Genomic DNA, 18,473 nt, shown 5'->3' on the forward strand with positions numbered 1-18,473 from the left:
TCAATGGTATGGTTAGAGCACCTGCCTATGCAAGGTATAGTATTGCACCCTTCTCAATGGACATACCTAGATCAGCTTAACCTCGGCTCCCGTCACCAGTTACCATCACCATCAACCATATCAACATCAACTTCTTCCTCTTCCTCTCCATAAACTTAATTATCATGGTAAAAAACCAACATCATTATCTAAGCGGCCTTGACGACCATCCTGGCAACCACATCGGAAAAACCACCTCCATCGGAACGTCTTCCTTAAGGCCCGAAGATCCAATCAACCTGCATATTCTTGCATATGAGCTCCGAAGTAGGATGACATCCATTGCCATGTTCCTTATAAATGTGTCCAAACATCCCACATATAGCACACCAATCGGACAACCCAACCTCTTCATCACGCCCCCACCTCGTTCGCTTCCAAGCTCGAAGCCTTTTCATACACCGCCTTCCCTAATCCAATTCAACCTACGAGGCTCCTACAGAAAGCCCCCCCCCCCCAGGTTCAAAAAAACACACCAACCAAGCATGGGAACAATCCAATATAGTCCCTTGTTCAATATGAATTAGTTCGATTGTAGGAATCAGATGGGAGGGGAAGAATTCTCTAATGCGGCAAGGATCGCTGCTCAGAGGAAAAGAGCCCCAACGAGAGGGGAAGATAGCGTTGTTTAACTTCAAACGAACTAAATAGATGTGTCGATTATCTTGGGATCTCCGGTCTCTTCTTGAAGGCATCATCGTGGTGCTGCTCTTCGTGTATGGGATTCGGGTGAAAATCTTTGTCCTTTGGAATCGACAATGGCGACACTTCGCGATGTTCTCCCTTATGGGGGCGTTGTCATGGATCTTTGGTGTTATAGGGCGTAGCGTAATCCTTCTTGTGCTCTTTTTCGGTAGCGTAGTTGTGTGCGTCCTACGTGATTCGATTATCTTGGGATCACTGTTGTATGAAGACTACTTCACCATCTTATATCGTTCGACCGTGTACTTTTTGTTTGAGATAAACAACCCTCTTTTCTCAAATACTAATGTTCAGAGGAATACACAAATAAGTAGGATCAGACAGCCAAACATGTCGTCCTGGATCAAAAGAGGTAGCTAGACGAGCTAATCTATGAGCCTTCTTGTTATATGAGCCTTGTTCATGGTCTATTTCACATACCTGAAATTTCTCCTTTTGACTTGATGATCATGCAATTATCCCGAAGCTGATTTGACATGCGAAGATCTCGGATGACTCTCAGACAGTCAGAGGTGACTTGTAACTTTGATTGAAGATCCTCTCCTAGCATGAGGGCTTCTTGACATGCCAAAACCTTGAGAATGCCGGGGTCAGTCATGCCATCCAAAACCACACAGAAGCACCAAGAAAGACACCACGATCATTGCGGCATATCACACCGATACCCCCCGGATGATTTTGCCGCAACTCCATTGACATTAAGTTTTGCCCTATCTGGCTCTCGAGGAACCCACCAATTTGGTGCAGTCTCTGGTCTGGTGACAAAATTTCGTATTTTGACCCTTTTAGCGAAGTAAATCGAGATCTGATCCTCATTTGCAAAAAAATCATGATCGGACCTTTCCTACCGCCATGCTCCGTGGTGGTAGGGTATAACACTCTACCGCCAAGGTCCGTGGCGATAGGAAAAAGGACCACGTCAGTGCGGTGCACCCCAACCGCGAGAGGTGCTGACGGTAACATATGCAACCCTATCGCCAAGGTGCGTGTAGAATTAGATTTTTTTTAGATAGACGTGCAACCCTACCGTAAGGACCTTGATGCTGATTGTATACCCTATCGTCATGAAGTCTGACGATAGAAAAAAAGTTGTCTCGATTTACTTCAACAAAAAGGTTAAAACACCGGTCGGCCGGAATGAATAAGGCAGATCGGGCTGGCAGCCTCTCAAAATGGGCCGTCTTGCTGACGCGGGCTTCCCCCGACCCGGATCCTCTTGTTCCTCCGGTCTCCACACGGCGTGAGCACCAGCCAACCATGCAACCGGCGGGCTCGACGGAGTCCTCGCCGGCGGCGCAACAGCGCAGCCCCAGGCAGGCGGCTACAGCCAGAGGGCACGGCACCAGGCACTCGGAGGCGTACGGCTTCGTGGGGTCCATCGCCGCATCCGCCGCCGCGCTCGCGTACATCGCGTGGGCGTACGCGCCGGAGCCGTGGCTCTGCAACATCGGCGCGACCTACTACCCCAACAAGTATCATCCGCCACCGCAGTTGCTTCTTCCTCGCGAGAAACGAGTCGCATCGCTTACTCTCACCCGTGCTGCTGCTGTCCTCTCAGGCGCTGGGCGGTGGCCGTTCCGGCGTTCGTGGCGGTGGCCGTGGCGCAGGGCGTGGTCATGTACGTCGCGTCCAACTTCCTCCTCGCTCCTCCGCCGGCTTCCTTCAGCACCATCTCCGGTGAGAATCGAGATCTTCTTGTCCAAAAAACGGGAACAGAATTCATTCGGCTATGGTCACTTCGCATCTTCAGAAACCTCATCACAGTGAGCCTGTGGCTGACGATCCGTTGATTCTTTCTCAGATGAACACGCCCGGGAGCCGTCTTCTTCTCTGCGGACTGGAGCAGATCAAGCCATCGAGCCCATCACGGACATCGGCATTGACCGGATGAACCATCTCATGTTTGGCGCGCAAGGGTTTCATTCACTTCCAAGACGACGGACCCAGCTGAAACCATCGTCATTTCTTGATGATTGATGCGCAATGGTTTTGTTTTTTTGCTTTCCAAGATTCATTACTGAAGTGGCATTTGCATGCTCTACAAATTACAGTCTCCCTACTGCACTCACAAAATGTAACATATGCTGCATAGGCCAGAAGTGAGTTTGCGCAAGCCAAACATCATCTGTAATAACAGTCACATATAATGTACAACAACACACCTAACGAACACAGCAGCATATACAAAACGGCTCACCAACCACAGCCTGAGCACATAGTCTTCTCATTCTCTCTTCTCCCCGCTGATTAGCCCGTGTGAAGTGCAACAACAACGCGTTCATCACTTCTCCTCGAATTCCACATCAATTACATCAGAAGCTGAGCTTCTTGAACCGCCACCGCCTCCAGAGGACCTGCTGTTTGGCTGCCACACTATGTTTTGGCAATTCATGCACCGGATCACCTGGTTGCGGTAGCCCACGAACCGTCTTTTACATGCTGGGCACGATCCCTGTAAGTAAAACTTACTAGGTCAGTGACTGCTAGTATAGCCGATTACTACCGAAGAACAATATGAGGAGCAGAATAACACATGATAAACCCCAAATGTACAGCACATACGAGGATCAACATGCTCAAGGCCCTGTTTGTTTCAGCTTTAGACAGCAGATTCTCGTTGGAAAAATCAGAAACTGAAACAAACAGCTACTCGTATTTAGAATCAGCTTTGCCAGTGAAGCGAATCCACAAGTGATTCAGAGCCAACTGAAACAAACAGGGCCTGAGTGGTATGATGCGCATAGAAAAGCAACCGTATTTGCATCTAGGTTGAACTACTCTTCTACAATGCAAGGTGACCTATTCGAGTCACAGATGTCAGATAAAACTATAGACCCAAGTCCAAACTGATGAAATGCTTAGCAAACGGACTGAACAAAACTCTTAGGTTCTAACAATTATACGAAAATCATATAAAGCAACAACAGCTACCCCCAGTCAAACAGAGACCGCTGCAGACTTCCTTTGAAGTGATTGAAATAAGCGGAGGACGAAATACTAAATTTAGAAAGATGTCCATTTACCTCAATAGCAACCCTGTTAGCAAAGGTCCCGAGGAGAAGAGGGGCTGCAAATGGTAGCACGAATGTACTGAAAATGAAAATTCTGAAGAGCCACCCCGACAGTGCAAGCCAAACGAAAGTAAGTGTCTGCATACAAATATGGAATATTATTTTTGCAGCCTAATATTGAAACAGAAAGAAATTGGGTATGAGAAGGTGCTCAAAGTTGGAACCATTCATAAAATTTGGATCCTAAAAAGTATAAGTGGACACAACCCAGACAGCTGAAGGAAGGTGTATATGCCCAGACGAGCTAATAAAACTTCGTGTTAGGGTAAATTTTGGATAGATCGTTCCCCAGTTACTAAAAATGTAGTTAGAGAAATGAATTGAGAATGCACGGGTGATAAGTCTCACTCCTTTTCGTATGTTCTTGTTCCTACATATACAAATTATATCAACAGCAGCGATCTTCAAGTGGCTATTTCACACAGGTCACCTTTACACTCCTGGCCTCCTGGGTGTTTTATGATCATGCTATGGTTAACTTAGTATTCAATAAGAATCCAAGCTCTACCAGAAAAGACTAGTAGCCCTAGCACCACATAACAAGCATCAGGCCTGAGAAACAATCAACTATTGGGAACCCGTCTACACTAACTCACGGTCTACCTAAGTAACCACAACAATCAGTCAGACACCACTTCAAGCCTGTAAATCAATTGACCTTGACTGCAAATAACTACTCCCTCTGTCCCATAATGTAAGACGTTTTCTCTGCACATTATGGGACGGAGGGAATAGTTATTTCTGCACAATTAGCCGCAGCTGACAACTCACCCACTATTCCTAAGACTTAAGAACAGACTAGTATAGCTCAATAGGTTATTTGATGCAAAAATGTTTCATATCACTAGCAAAATCAAAACCGTGATGATCTATGCAAGTATGTGAATGAGTAAGCAAGACAACCAATTAAGTTAAGCTAGGAGTAAATGATTTCAAGCTGCTAGTGAACTCACAGACAAAGCTCTCCCGATAGGAGTCGCCAGGAAGTCACTCAGCTCCCTCCGGTACTGCACGCCAAAGCACAAATTAGCCATAAATTGAGCCAGCAGCTACGCGCTAACAGGTCATAGCATGGTGGATATCATCTCTACCCTAGGCCAGCTGCGGGAGAAGTCGACGGAGAAGGACCGCCACCGCCGGCCGACGCCGAGCTCGGCGTCGATCTCAGCGGCTCGTTCCCGCGCCGCGCGCGCGGCCTCGGCCACGCGGCGCGAGATCGAGTACCGCCCGTCCAGGCGCTGCGCGGCCTGTCGCGCCTCGAAGGAGAGGCGCTCGGCCCCCGCGTTGGCGCCCCGCCAAGCGCGCTGAAGAAGGCCGTCGAGGTCGGCGCGGCCGAAGAAGGCGCGAGGGGAAACCGTCGAGGCCCGCCGGAGCTGACCGCGGCGGGCGGGAACAGCGGAGCGCGAGAGGTGGAGGAGGCGGCCGGGGCCGGTCCCGGTCGACGGCGGTGGGGGGTGATGCCACCGAGGAGGTGCGAGCGTGGACGCCATTCCGGCGCGTGCGAGGGCGAGAGTGCGTCGCGTCGTCCTGAGATTATTGTGCGGATGGGGTCGCTCGGTTTGTGGGCCGTGTTGGGTCGAGGCCTCTCTCGTACTCGAGGCCGCCCGTTGTTCCGTCAAAAAACTGCCGACGTAACGCGCCCTAGCCCCCACGCACGTCCCGGTCCAGCCCAGCTCGGGTTTTCAGCCTTTAGATTTCTTTTTTTATTCCTCTTTTTACATTTTCCTATTTATTTTAAATATTTTCCTAGACTATCTTTTTGACATTTAAATAGACTTGAATATATATATTTTTAGTACACAAACATATATTCATACACTTTTTTTCGAAAAGGATGTTAAAGCTTTTAAAATTATTAATATGTTCATAGATGTGTGGACAGTTTTTTAAGATTTCACTTTAAAAAATATATGAACTTTTAACAAATTATTTTCTTTAAACATATATAGTTTTAAAATAGGTGATGAATACTTTTTATCTAGTATGTTTTAATTTTTATTCAAAATACATTCATGCCTATTTCAAACTAATTTTTGACAAAAAGAATTAGCTTTGTAAATGTAATGTTTTTGAAATGCAGAAAAGTTCCAGCAATTGCAATTGGTCCACTCATGTAAAGGCGTTGTAGGTATCATGTCAACAGTTTGACGAAACGTGCTTAGGAGCACTCTCGTTTTTTCATACTTACTCTCGTTCTTTTAGGATAACTCCTCTTGTTTATGATCTCATTTTTTTACTTACTCTCGTTCCTTTAGGATAACTTCTTCGGTTTATGATCTCTTTTTTAGACTTACTCTCGTTCTTTTAGAATAACTCCTCTGGTTTATGATGTCCTTTTGAGCTTGTTGGTGGAGACTCTTTGCCTCTAAACATTTTATTTCCTTTACCACGTTCTATAATCCTCTAAAAAATGGAAAATAGAAAAGGAACACACTATTTTTGGGTATTAGTAAATGATATGGAATTCGCTAAAAATGGATTAGTATGCAATCTATAGAAAGAAAGATGTAGTAAGCATTTAATACTCTAAAAAGGTAAATTACAGGTGCAAACTCAGTGCTAAAATTGAAAATATTCACAAGAGCAAGTATAATAACAGGTTTAGGACATCCTCAATGGTGCGTCTATATTTAGTTTTACGGCGTTTCTTCTCGCTCCTATTTAATCTGCTTACTACATTTTATTTCCTTTTTAGTCGACCCATTTGCCATACACTATATTCAGTTATTCATTAGCTTTTCTCCTTTCAACCTTGGGATCTGAGCCCAGGTCATTTCTGGTGGAAGAAACCGGTAGCACGTGCTTCAAAAAAATCCGCTCCACGTCAGCTTAGATATCTCCCCTAAGAAGTTTAGGGTTCATCCGTCTCTTGCCGGTGTTATCGTCGGTGCACACGTCTTTAGTGGCCTTAGGGCCATGGGGCGTGGTTGATCCCAATCCTTGTTGGCGGGAGAGCCTTCCCCTTTTTTTGAGTTTTAATAGGGTTTGTGTCCTGTTTAGGAAGACGAGATAGCGATGACTTTCTGAAGATAAAATAAGGTTCTTCCCATTTAGCCTTCGTTTCGATGGTGCGCCTAGCATCGACGTTAGGCATGTGGAGGTGTGTCTTCAATGAATCTATATTTAATGGATTTGGTCAGATGTGGCCATCTTTCATCTTTGTTCGGGTGTCTTTAGATTGAAATGTTTCGATCTATGCCGCTCTTCATCATCGAGGATAGATGTTTTAGAGCGCTTGTCCTATGAGGTCTTAGCACGACGACTTTCCGACTGTCTACTACAACAAGTTTTATCGGCTCCGTCGAGGAAGAGACGACGGTGCGTCTTTAGCTTGCTTTAGTATTTGTAGTCATTGCTAGATGGTTTATGGATCGGATATATATGAAAGTTTTAATAAATAAATAAATTTCCTGACGATTGAATAATAACAGTGAAAAAACTCGCACCGTTGTGGTAGAATTATTATCCCGGGAGGTGGGAGCATATACTCACGCTAGTGGACGGTTGTCTCACCGGGCATCATGTTCTCGGGAGCGGGAATCCAATATTCCTATTCCATTTGTGGAGTCAAGGTCAAAGACTGACGGAGCAGAGGAAACGACGACCATCCTCCGTCCGTTGCAACAGCAGGCAGAGCATCAAAGCACGAGCTTCCCATGTACGCCTCCGCGCGCGGTTCGCAGCCACACGTCTTCCCCGTCTCTCCTCCTAGTCTCCACCACTCTACTGCATCGCTACCACGCTCACCTTGCATCACCAGCTTGCGCTCCCGCAGATACAAGAACCGCACCGCGCGCGCCTACCGGAGGGTCACCGGAGCGTCGGACATGTCGGCCGCCGGCGACAGGTCAGCTACACCACACTGCCCGCTTCCGTTTCCTTCCCTTGGATCAACTGTATCCTCTGTTTTGTTGGTTCTTGACCGTCTGAAACCCTGGACTGAATCCGCGCGGAGCAGGGATCTGCGGGAGCTGGCGCCTCTCGAGGCGATCCTGTTCGACATCGACGGCACCCTCTGTGACTCCGACCCCTTCCACTTCCGCGCCTTCCGCGAGCTGCTGCAGGAGGTGCGCGCTTTTGCTTTTGCGTCGCTCCTCGCCTTTCCTCTGTCGCCGGCGGCTACCCTGTGCTGTGACCCCAAGTGGCCTGGCTGAATTCGGCCCGGTCTCTGAGCTGAGTCTCTCTGCAGGTTGGTTTCAACAATGGAGTCCCCATCACCGAGGAATTCTACAGCGCAAACATCAGCGGATGGCACAACGACGCCCTCGCCGGCGCGCTGTTCCCGGAGCTCGACCACGCCAAGGCCATGGAGTTCATGGATCGCAAGGAAGCCCTGTTCAGAAAGTAACCAATATTACCCTGCCTTAATACTGTAGCATGTTTTAGAGGATAGTAGTATGCATCGATCACTCTGAATGATTCGGCTTCAGATATTGCACCGATTGGCTACAGGCACAGAGTAGTCAGATTTCAGTACAACCATTCTAGCTTTTCTTAAAATACTAGGTTAACATATGTGGTGTAAATATTTGGATTAAAGCACCATTATGTTGTATTGTCAACCTGATCTAATTGTAGATAGAGATTGACACGTTGAGGAACATTATGGCCTCATCTTAGGCAGCACTAATATTAATATTCACCGATATGCAATAAACCCTAATTTTGGTATCGTTTCCGATTCTGATACTATCAATCTGTTCAATTTATATGTGCACACAAACTGCGTCTGGACGATTGCGTAGAAAGTCTGTATTTACCGCTGAATCAAAACCATAATAATTTGGTCAAAACGTCATATGACAAAGCATATTTTGGTTCTGTTGAATCGCACATTCGAATGGTCAGAATTTACATTTTAGGTCTTGAAAGTGACCGTCCATTAACAATTTTACCAGTACTTTGATATGGATTTTCTTGTACACATTTACAAAATGACATGATTACAAAAAGTAGTAGTGAAAATTATACCATGTTTTTACTTGATGAATATAAAAATGTATCTAAACTTTATTCTGTATTTATCAGTTTACGTGAACTGTATGGATTTCGTACGAAAACCATTTTTCTGATATTCATCTATTCTAAATTCATACACCAAACGATTAGTAATAATTATCCACCTAATAAGGATTTATTCTGTATATATACACATTTCATTTCATTTTATGTATTTAAGGATTTCAATTGTGGTTAAAAATGAATTTGTTATTTTTATTTTGTTATTCTTTTAATTTATTTTGCAAATATATAATTGTATTCAATACCTCCCTTGTAAGATTTTGTTATTTTGTGAAGTATTTCATATCGAGTTTGTATTGAAACCAAATCGTTATTTTTTTGTTCCAATTTTTATACTATATATTGTGGTTCTATTTTGACACATCTAATAACAGTTTCTAGTATTACAAATAAATTCGAATTTAGCTATTTATAAATGGTATATGGAGCTGATTATAAAATCAAAATGTGCTGTTTTTATCTTATATTATTGTGCATTTCATATATAAAGCATAGTTCCCATCCGTATCAAAATAAGTGTAAAGCTATGACATTTATTTTGAAACGGAGGAAGTATTATTTTTTTGGTCTAGTAAAATTTATATACAACTAGATGAATATGCTTATTTCTAGTAAGAACTGGGTGTACTCCCTCTATCTATATATATAGGGCCTAATGCGTTTTTCGAGGCTAACTTTGACCACATTTTAGAGCAAATAATATATGACATGCAAGTTACACAAAGCATACCGTCAAATTCGTACATGAAAGGAGCTTTCAATGATATAATTTTTATATTATACTCCCTCCGTTCCTAAATATAAGTCTTTTAAGAGGTTTCATTAAAAGGACTACATACAGATGTATATAGACATACTTTAAAGTATAGATTCATTCATTTTGCTCCGTATGTAGGCCTCTACTGAAATTTCTAAAAAAACTTATATTTAAAAACGGAGGGAGTACATCTCATATAATATTAATCTTATTAATAGTTAAATACAGTCCTAGAAAATGCATTAGGGCCTATATATATGGATGGAGGGAGTACTTATTTCCACGTATAAAAACCGCGCAGGTTGGCGGCAGGAGAACTCAAGGGACTGGACGGCCTGAAGGAACTGTGCACATGGATCGAAGGCCGCAACCTGAAGCGGGCGGCGGTGACGAACGCGCCGAGGGCGAACGCGGAGCTCGTGCTGTCGCTCCTCGGGCTCACCAGCTTCTTCCCGGTGCTCGTCATCGGGAGCGAGTGTGAGAGGGCCAAGCCGTCCCCGGACCCGTACCTCAAGGCCCTCGAGCTCATCGGCGCGTCGCCCCATCACACGTTCATCTTCGAGGTAATCAAGATCCATTGTTCATCTGTTCATGCGCCATAGTTCAGAGGTCACGACGTCGATGAATGCACGTAGGAAGCAAGCCGTCATTTCTGTCTCGATATTGCATTGCCGATCGTGATGTTTCTGTTTCATTTGGTTTGCCAGGACTCCGCGTCCGGGGTCCAGGCCGGCGTCGCCGCCGGCGTGGCAGTGGTGGGCCTGACCACCGGGAACCCGGAGAAGGTGCTGAGGGACGCGGGGGCGAGCCTGCTGATCGAGGATTTCCGGGACCCGAAGCTGATGGCCATGCTTCAGGAGCTGGACCCTGCAGCTGCAGATAAGCAAGGCTGATGTTCGCGGACATGCTTGCTGACTGGACACCTAGTCGGTGATCCCAATTTTTCTAATTTCAATATTTCATCCTACACGAGCAATCGAGCATGAATAATTCTGCAACTATTTAACTTCCGCCGACGCGCGAATGCGTGATCAGAAGAGTTGAGCGCACACTTTCTATTCATTGGTCACCAAGGTTACTGTTGGGCCAGGGTACCTCCACATGAAGGTGTGTTGGCACCCCATCATTAGTCCATAAGTCTAACACATGTGAACCGTTGATCCTCGCTGTATTCAACGGTTGAGAGTGTTTTCAGGGAAAGAAAAACAAGAAGAAAACCCTAGCCACTCTATCCTTGCCGGCGTGGCTGCCATTCTGAGAGTGAAAGAGTGCACACAAGAGAAAACACAACTTGTGTGAGAGAGGAAGGAGAAGAAGTGAAGGTTCTGTCCAGATTTGGTGCATCTCACTAGCAGTGTTCAACCTAGTGATTGGAGGCTCAAACGTGCTTGGATCGACCCCAAACGTGGTGAGCTCGTTCCTTACTTTGAGTACTTCGATCTAGTTAGCTGGTTTGAAGATTGGGTGAGTGGAGCATCAGATTTGAGAGTGATTTTGTCTGCTCTGACGGCTGCAGTTTCAGAACAGAGTATTTTTGGGAGACGAACAACTTGGGTAGGCAAACAGTGTCTGATTGAGCTGAAATTTTGAGGGGTCTCAGGAACTCGTGTGTCTACTTATCTGCCAAATTTGGTGTTGTTTGGTTCAGCGGTTTAAGAGCAGCTTGCACTGAAGGGGACAGAAACTGTGTGTACTCTGTTTTGCTGAAATCTTGCCTCTTGTGGTTGTTGCTGTTGCCGGTTGGCAATGTGGAGAGTGTGTTATAACTATATCTAGTGGTTCTATAGAAGACTTTGTACTCATCATTCTCATAGTGAAGTTGTGTGAACCGGTCGGTCCACAACCATGGTTTTTTACTCCTCAACTTGAGGAGGTTTTTTCACGTTAAATCCTGTGTCACATGTGCATGTTGTTTGTGTTATTATGTTGCTTACTTGTTAGTTGAAGCTGTCCTCAAAGTTCATCACAAGAGAAGGAGGCTGTGTAGTGTGCATATTTGCTGTGTAGGTGAATTTGTGCAGCTCATTGTTGTTGTCCAGCCCCAACAAAGTGGTATTAGGGCCTTGGTTTGCTTGTGCAAATTGCTGATTTTCTTATGGTGAAAGATGGAAGTGAATACCAACAGGATGATATCTTTGAATGATACAAATTACCAAGCATGGAAGGGCAAGATGGAGGATTTGTTATATGTGAAAGAATACTGGAAGCCAGTGTTCTCCACTGAGATGCCGGAGGGCATTGGGGAAGGTCGGTGGAAGGTACTTCCTCGTCAAGCTTGTGGGTTTATTCGACAATGGATCGATGTCAATGTTTTGAACCATATCATTGATGAGACACATGAACACACCTTATGGCAGAAATTGGAAGAGTTGTTTGCCCGAAAAGAAGGTACAAACAAGATGTTCTTGATCAAACAATTGATGTGTTTGAGGTACAAAGAGGGCACTCTAATTACAGATCATGTGAATACATTCCAATGCATTATAAATCAGCTTTCTTCAATGTGAATAACATTTGAAGATGAAGTAAGAGCCTTGTTGCTACTAGGCTCACTACGGGACAACTAGGAGACCTTTAAGTTCACGATTTGCATTTCAGCACCTAATGGAGTTGTCACTTGGAATCTTGTGAAAACCAGGGTACTAAATGAAGAATCCAGAAAGGTGGCTGAAGCTAGTTCTTCCTCACATTCAGAGGTGCTAGTCACTCAGTCCAAGGGGATAAGCAAGAGCAGATATCCAGGTAAAGGGGCAGAAAGAGGTAGGAGAAAATCAAGAGGCAAGTATGCTGATTATGAGTGCCATCACTGCCATCATAAGGGCCACATTAAGTGACAATGTGACAAGTGGGATAAAGACAAAAAGAAAAATAAGAAGCAAGATCAGAAGCAAGCTGAAAGTGATAGTGACACACAGGACAACTGAGTTACTGCAGTAGAAGGGGACATCATGTTTGTTATGCATGAAGAAAATGAGGACAGGTTTGGTTCCACTGTTGAGGAAAGGATCACTGTTGTTTTTGATGAAACCGTCAACCTTGTGGATGGTGACAAGATGATTTGGATATCAGACAGCGGTGCTACCATTCATGCTACAACTCGCAAAGAGCTCTTCTCAAACTATATATCCGGTGATTTTGGTGTTGTGAAGATGGGGAACAATTATAGGGCAGCCATCATTGGAAAAGGAGATGTGCATTTGGAGACCGCAAATGGTTTAGTCCCCAAGTCCATGAGGCATGTTGAGACACTTCATCTCAATATTATCTCAGTTGGTTTGCTTGATGGAGATGATTACTTGAGTAGTTTTAGAAAAGGGTAGTACAAGCTCACCAAAGGCAACATGCTTGTTGCAAGAGTTAAAATGGTCTGAGTTTTGTATCATGTTCATACTAAGCTCTTTAGTGCTTCTGTCAATGCACTAGAGAAGGATGATCATTGTGCTCTATGTCACAAGAGAATTGGGCACATGAGTGAGAAGGGGATGATAGTGCTAGTGGAGAAAATTTTGTTGAAGGGTGTGAAAGGAGTTCACATCAAGAAATGTTTAGATTCTCTAGCAAGGAAGCAACACACAGTTTCCTTCAAGACTCTACACCCTCATAAGAAATCGGAGAAGCTAGACTTGATACATTCCGACGTTTGTAAAATGTCGGTAAGATCTCTTGGTGGTGCAAAGTACTTTGTGATGTTTATTGATGACTTTTCTAGGAAAGTTTGGGCCTTCTCTTTGGGGACCAAAGATCAAGTACTAGGTGTATTTAAGAAATTCCAAGCCTGAGTTGAGAGAGAAACTGAGAAGAAGATCAAGTGCATTTGCACTGATAATGGAGGAGAGTATATTGGGCCATTTGATGCATATTGCAAGAAGCAAGCTATTAGGCATCAATTTACTTCCTCGAAGACACCACAGCTGAATGGTCTTGCTAAGAGGATGAAAAAGACAATTGTGGAGAGAGTTAGATGTTTGCTGTCAAGTGCAAAGCTACGTAAACACTTTTGGGGTGAGGCTTTGATGACTGCAGTTTATCTTACTAATCTCTCACCAGGTTATCCTTTGCAGGGAGATGTTCCTAACAGGGTTTGGTGTGACAAGGACGTCTCATATGACCACCTAAAAGTTTTTGGGTGCAAGGCCTTTGTTCATATTCCTCAAGATCAAAGGTCAAAGCTTGATTCGAAGACACAACAGTGCATCTTTCTTGGCTATGGAGGTGATGAGTTTGGCTACAAGTTGTTTGACCTTATAGCAAGGAAAGTTGTGAGAAGTCATGATGTTGTGTTTGTACAAGAACAAACTATTGAGGATATTGTGAAGACAAAGGGGCACGTTCCTCCTCACCAGTAGCAAGGCATGATTGATTCCGACCTAGTTCCTGTAGCTCCAGCTCCTATGCAAGTTGAAGCAGATGCAGAAGATGTACAAGATGATGTACATGATGGTGTAGGTGAATAAGATGCTCCGAAACAACAACAAGAGTATGATGCTGAAGTTGATGGTCCGAATTAGCAGGAAGAACCAGCACCAGAAAGTCGAGCAGCCGCTCCACTCACAAGATCCAACAGGGGTCGAATTCCTTCCAGCAGGTATCCCTCAGATCAATACGTGGTGTTATTATCTGGCGGTTCAGAACTTGAATGCTTTGGAGCCGCAATGGAAGTTGAGCACAAGGAGGAGTGGAAAAATGCTAGGCAAGAAGAGATGGATTCCTTACATAAGAATCATACTTATGAGTTGGTGAAGTTGCCCAAAGGCAAGAAAAGTTTGAAGAAAAAGTGGGTCTAAAGAATCAAGCAAGAAGAGCACACATCACATCCAAGGTACAAGGTGTTGGTGTCAAAACCGGAACATCTCGGGTAGGGGGTCCCGAACTATGGACCTTTGATCGATGGGTTGCGGGAAGAGGGGGGAAGCAATGGTTTACCCAGGTGCAGGCCCTTCTATGGAGGTAATACCCTACATCCTACTCCCTCCGTTTCAAAATATAAGACCTTTTAGAGATTACACTAGGAGACTACATACGGAACAAAATGAGTGAATCTACATTCTAAAATATGTCTATGTACATCTGTATGTAGTTCATAGTGCAATGTCTAAAAGGTCTTATATTTAGGAACGGAGGGAGTACTTGATTGTATTGATGGAGATGATTACCAAGTTGATATACCTCGATATTGTATATGCTAAACCCTAGATGATTCAGCCTCCTCCATACGGATAGGGGTCCTTGGTTAATATAGACACCACTGTCCCTAGGGTTTACAAGTTAGCGACTACAATCGGGAGTAGATGAGACGACCTAGTCCTTCTAAGCTTGGAGTACACACCAATCTTCAGGATATTCCTTCCAGAGTAGAGGTCGTCATCAAGCCCGATCTTCTCGAGCGTGGCCCAATGGGCTCATCCAATATTGACTAACCGGCCACCCAAGGACCCCAGAACCCCGGAGTCCCTCACTAGCCCCCGAACTAGCCTTTAACGCCGGTGTGTTCAGTCTTCGGCTACCCTTTACTTTGATAGTGATCGTCTTGCAAGGTGAGTTATTCCATGCTCGGCTGATTTCGATTTGATTGCTCCAGTAACGTGCACATCTTTAAAACTGGCACCTTTTTTAACAAGGCATTTAAACGTCCATGTTTGAATGGCTCCTCGGTTGGCACGCTTTCCCGATGAAAGGCTGCCTCGAACCACGGCTCGGGGCCATGTTTCAAGGGTCACGTCCTCTCGAGGAGATCATGCCTCCGCATTTACTGAGATAGGAATAATTGCACAGGCTTACCCACGTGCACAATGGCTTGATAATTTTTCCGAAGTAGGTGGAGGAGCAACCGGCGCAGTAAAAGGGACCTTTGGTATTACAGTCCCTTATAACAAGGAACAAAGATCCAAAGGTTTTTACCACCTCCATCCTCGGCTTCTCTCTTGCCTGCCCCAAGCTCGAGCGCCCAGATCTGATCCTCTTTTCTCTCTCCTTTCCCCTCGCCATCTTTGATCCCACACCATGGCCGGCTCTCATGGCAAGTGGGAGGTGTCGACTATCTCCGACGCGGACATTCGGGATCTGAAGTGCTCCATATACCTCTCCTCCGACATTGCCCACCGAGCGGCAGAGGCTGGCCAGGTGAGCCGCCTCCCAGGCCGAGTGAGCGAGTAGTGTCTATCCCCCGTTTTCTTCGAGGCCTAGGCTTTCCCCTTCAACCCTTTGTCAAGGGTCTCATGTTCTATTATGGGCTGGATTTCCACGATCTCCCCCAACTCCATTATGCATATTACCTCCATCATCGTGTGCGAAGCATTCTTGCGAGTTCACCCGCATTTTGGGCTCTGGATTAAGACATTCAACGTCAAACTGAAGTCCATGAGCAACCATCACGCTGATTGCGGCGGGGCAGTGATAAGCAAGCTCCCCAAGCTGATATGGTCGGAGGGAACCTTGATAGACACCATCAAGGGCTGGCAGAAGGAGTGGTTCTATATCACTGAACCAAGGAAGGCGAACTGGGCAACCCCTGCCGGTTTCAAGTCCGACCCTCTAGAGAGGCTAACCTCCTGGGTGAAGAAAAACATGGACTAGGGGTTTGCTAGGGACGTGAAGATGATGCATAAGCGCATCAAGCAGATGGTGGATGCTAACATCCAATTGACTCATGTGATCCAAGTCGCTCTACGGCGATGCATCCTACCGTGTTAGCATCAGGCACATCCGATGTGGGTTTACAAGCTCGATAACCCTAAGGTCATCAAGGAGTTCTTCTGCATGACCCATGAGGATGTATGGCGGATTTTGTTCAAGCCCCAACCGGCATGGCCGACCGAGGACGAAGACAGAGGCCTGGATGACAAGACTCCTCTAGTCAAGGTATGTCCGAACATCATTCCCATCCAAAGTTTCGATCTCTTTACCAAGATCTCACCTTTCCTCAAATGGTTTTGACAGGAGTGGTTGACCATAGCCAAGAACATCAATGAGATGACCCCTCTTCCTGAAGAGCCAAGGTTAGACTTGCTGGCCGTGATGTTGGTTCCAAAACCGTATAGGGCACCGGAGCCGAAGAAGAAGGAGAACCTTGAAGGTCTATGTTCCAGGGGTCCTCCGGAGACTAAGTCCAAGGACACGTGAGTTTCCTCTACCCGAGAGGTGGAGGACGCGGAAGAGGAGGAGGATATGGACTCCTCCCAGTCCAAAAAGAGAGCATCGCAGGAGGCGAAGAAAGAAGCCTTGCCTCCTAGGGCCCCGAAGAGGCCTTGTAAAGGCAACACCGCTTCTCTTGGCAACTGTCCAGATTCCGACAACGAGATCGATGAATTCGAGATGGTTACTCGCCGAGACCCGAGGGTCAAGTCCCTATCCCGAAGGTATGAAATACAATGCCGTTTATTGACTGAACTCATGCCGAGATTTGTATTAATTGGTTGGCATGCATCTTTACTTGTTACAGCCCCATCCGAGATCTGCCAACGGATTAGGTCTTGGAGCGAGATTCGCTGCCAGCTGAGATGGCGGAGAGCGGTAATGAATCCCGCACCTCCCTTCCCAAGGCCTCCGAGGAGGCCGTGGAGGTGGCTTCCCATCAAGCCTTTCCTAATGCGGGGGGTGAGGAGGCGATGGCCGAGGTGAACACCTTGGACGCGGAGACTGTGAGGTCCCAGCCACCAATGACATGCCGGCCACCAAGGAGGCCCTGGCCGCGATCGACTCTTCGTCCATGGCCACCCGGGAAGTCACCCTCGTGAGAGTGGAAGGGAGGGCCGAACTTTGTCCGAGCCCCTAAAGACTTTGACGCCTTCAAAAGTGTCGTCCGTGCTAGGACGGGCTACGGTCGAGGGGTCGAAGACTATGGAGGAGATCCTGGCCAACTCCTCTATTGCCGATGAACACTGCACCTTAATAGGTGTGGTGTTGCGGAGCATTTAGCCCGTTAACAATGGACTGAAACAAGCCTTCACCGGCTTATTGACGGGGTTTAAGGTAAACCACCCTTTTGTCAATATTGTTTAATATATTTGCAATATACTTTTACTGGTATGGCAGCCCCGAGCCAGGGGGAAGTTTGAAAAGCTAACCCGTGGCTCAAGGAAAGACACATAAAATTGTGTGAATACAATGCTTAGAATATTTAACTTAAGAAAATTGATCAAGCGGATTGAGTTTTAATGAACTGAAATAGAGCTGACGAATTGTACATTTTGTAGGCCTCGTCATCGGCTGCCAATGCTAATGCATTGGAAATAGCCGAACTAAATAAAAAACTGCAAGTGTCCAATGAGGAGCTTGACCGCCTCGATAGTCAATTTGACGAGAAGCAAGATGAGCTTCGATAAGAGTACTACCCTTGTAATTATATCTTACAGAATGCCCTGGCCCTACCATCTGATCTGTGTTGTTTTATCTTTGATCATCAGCCCAAGACAAATAGCTCGAAAAGCTCCAGGCCGAGGTGGAAAGGGCCAAGCAAGAGGCCGCTTACCACAAGGCGGCGGCCGAACAAGCAGTCGCCGAGCTGGACGCCTTCAAGACCGTTAGCCACCAACATGAGGCGAGGGTGATGGAGGTCCAGCAAGAGCTGAAGGAAGCGAGCTTGAAGTGCGAGGCTTTGGAACAAAAAGCCCAAGATTAAGCGACCAAGCACACCAAGCTCTCCACCAAGCTCCAATCAGAGAGGGTGGAGCTGCGATTTTATGAAGAGGAGGTGCACCAGGCCAAGCTTATGGCAACCAGTAAGCCAAACTTACTACAGTGTGCCTTTGACAGAAATCAGTTTGCATTTCTTACCCGGATATGGCGTTCCGCAGGCGCCTTCACCAACCACCCGCTTTGTTCGACGGATGCGGCTAAGTGTTTTGCCGCTCACGACGGGGATGCCGAGCAACGACTATTCTAGG

At 45.9% G+C, this 18,473-nt stretch overlaps 3 protein-coding genes across 3 annotated transcripts; 2 read left to right on the top strand and 1 right to left on the bottom strand.

Moving 5' to 3' along the window:
• Positions 1–1,833: 1,833 nt before the first annotated feature.
• Positions 1,834–2,913, top strand: LOC123438799 (phosphatidylinositol N-acetylglucosaminyltransferase subunit P-like). Its single transcript, XM_045115804.1, has 3 exons — positions 1,834–2,213; positions 2,300–2,418; positions 2,543–2,913. Exons 1-3 carry the CDS (start codon positions 1,879–1,881, stop codon positions 2,716–2,718), a joined length of 630 nt encoding a protein of 209 aa, XP_044971739.1. The 5' UTR covers positions 1,834–1,878; the 3' UTR covers positions 2,719–2,913.
• Positions 2,914–2,978: 65 nt separating this feature from the next.
• Positions 2,979–5,329, bottom strand: LOC123438783. The gene is made up of 4 exons (XM_045115803.1): positions 4,904–5,329; positions 4,766–4,819; positions 3,765–3,890; positions 2,979–3,193 (listed from the first exon to the last, which is right to left on the bottom strand). Exons 1-4 carry the CDS (start codon positions 5,300–5,302, stop codon positions 3,023–3,025), a joined length of 750 nt encoding a protein of 249 aa, XP_044971738.1. The 5' UTR covers positions 5,303–5,329; the 3' UTR covers positions 2,979–3,022.
• A 2,063-nt stretch (positions 5,330–7,392) lies between these two features.
• LOC123411568 (haloacid dehalogenase-like hydrolase domain-containing protein Sgpp) lies at positions 7,393–10,649 on the top strand. The gene is made up of 5 exons (XM_045104538.1): positions 7,393–7,659; positions 7,771–7,879; positions 8,002–8,156; positions 9,893–10,154; positions 10,299–10,649. The coding sequence occupies exons 1-5, from the start codon at positions 7,469–7,471 to the stop codon at positions 10,482–10,484; spliced, it is 903 nt and encodes a 300-aa protein (XP_044960473.1). The 5' UTR covers positions 7,393–7,468; the 3' UTR covers positions 10,485–10,649.
• Positions 10,650–18,473: the final 7,824 nt, after the last annotated feature.

This window comes from Hordeum vulgare, chromosome 1H (assembly GCF_904849725.1).
Source record: "Hordeum vulgare subsp. vulgare chromosome 1H, MorexV3_pseudomolecules_assembly, whole genome shotgun sequence".
Classification (NCBI taxonomy): domain Eukaryota; kingdom Viridiplantae; phylum Streptophyta; class Magnoliopsida; order Poales; family Poaceae; genus Hordeum; species Hordeum vulgare.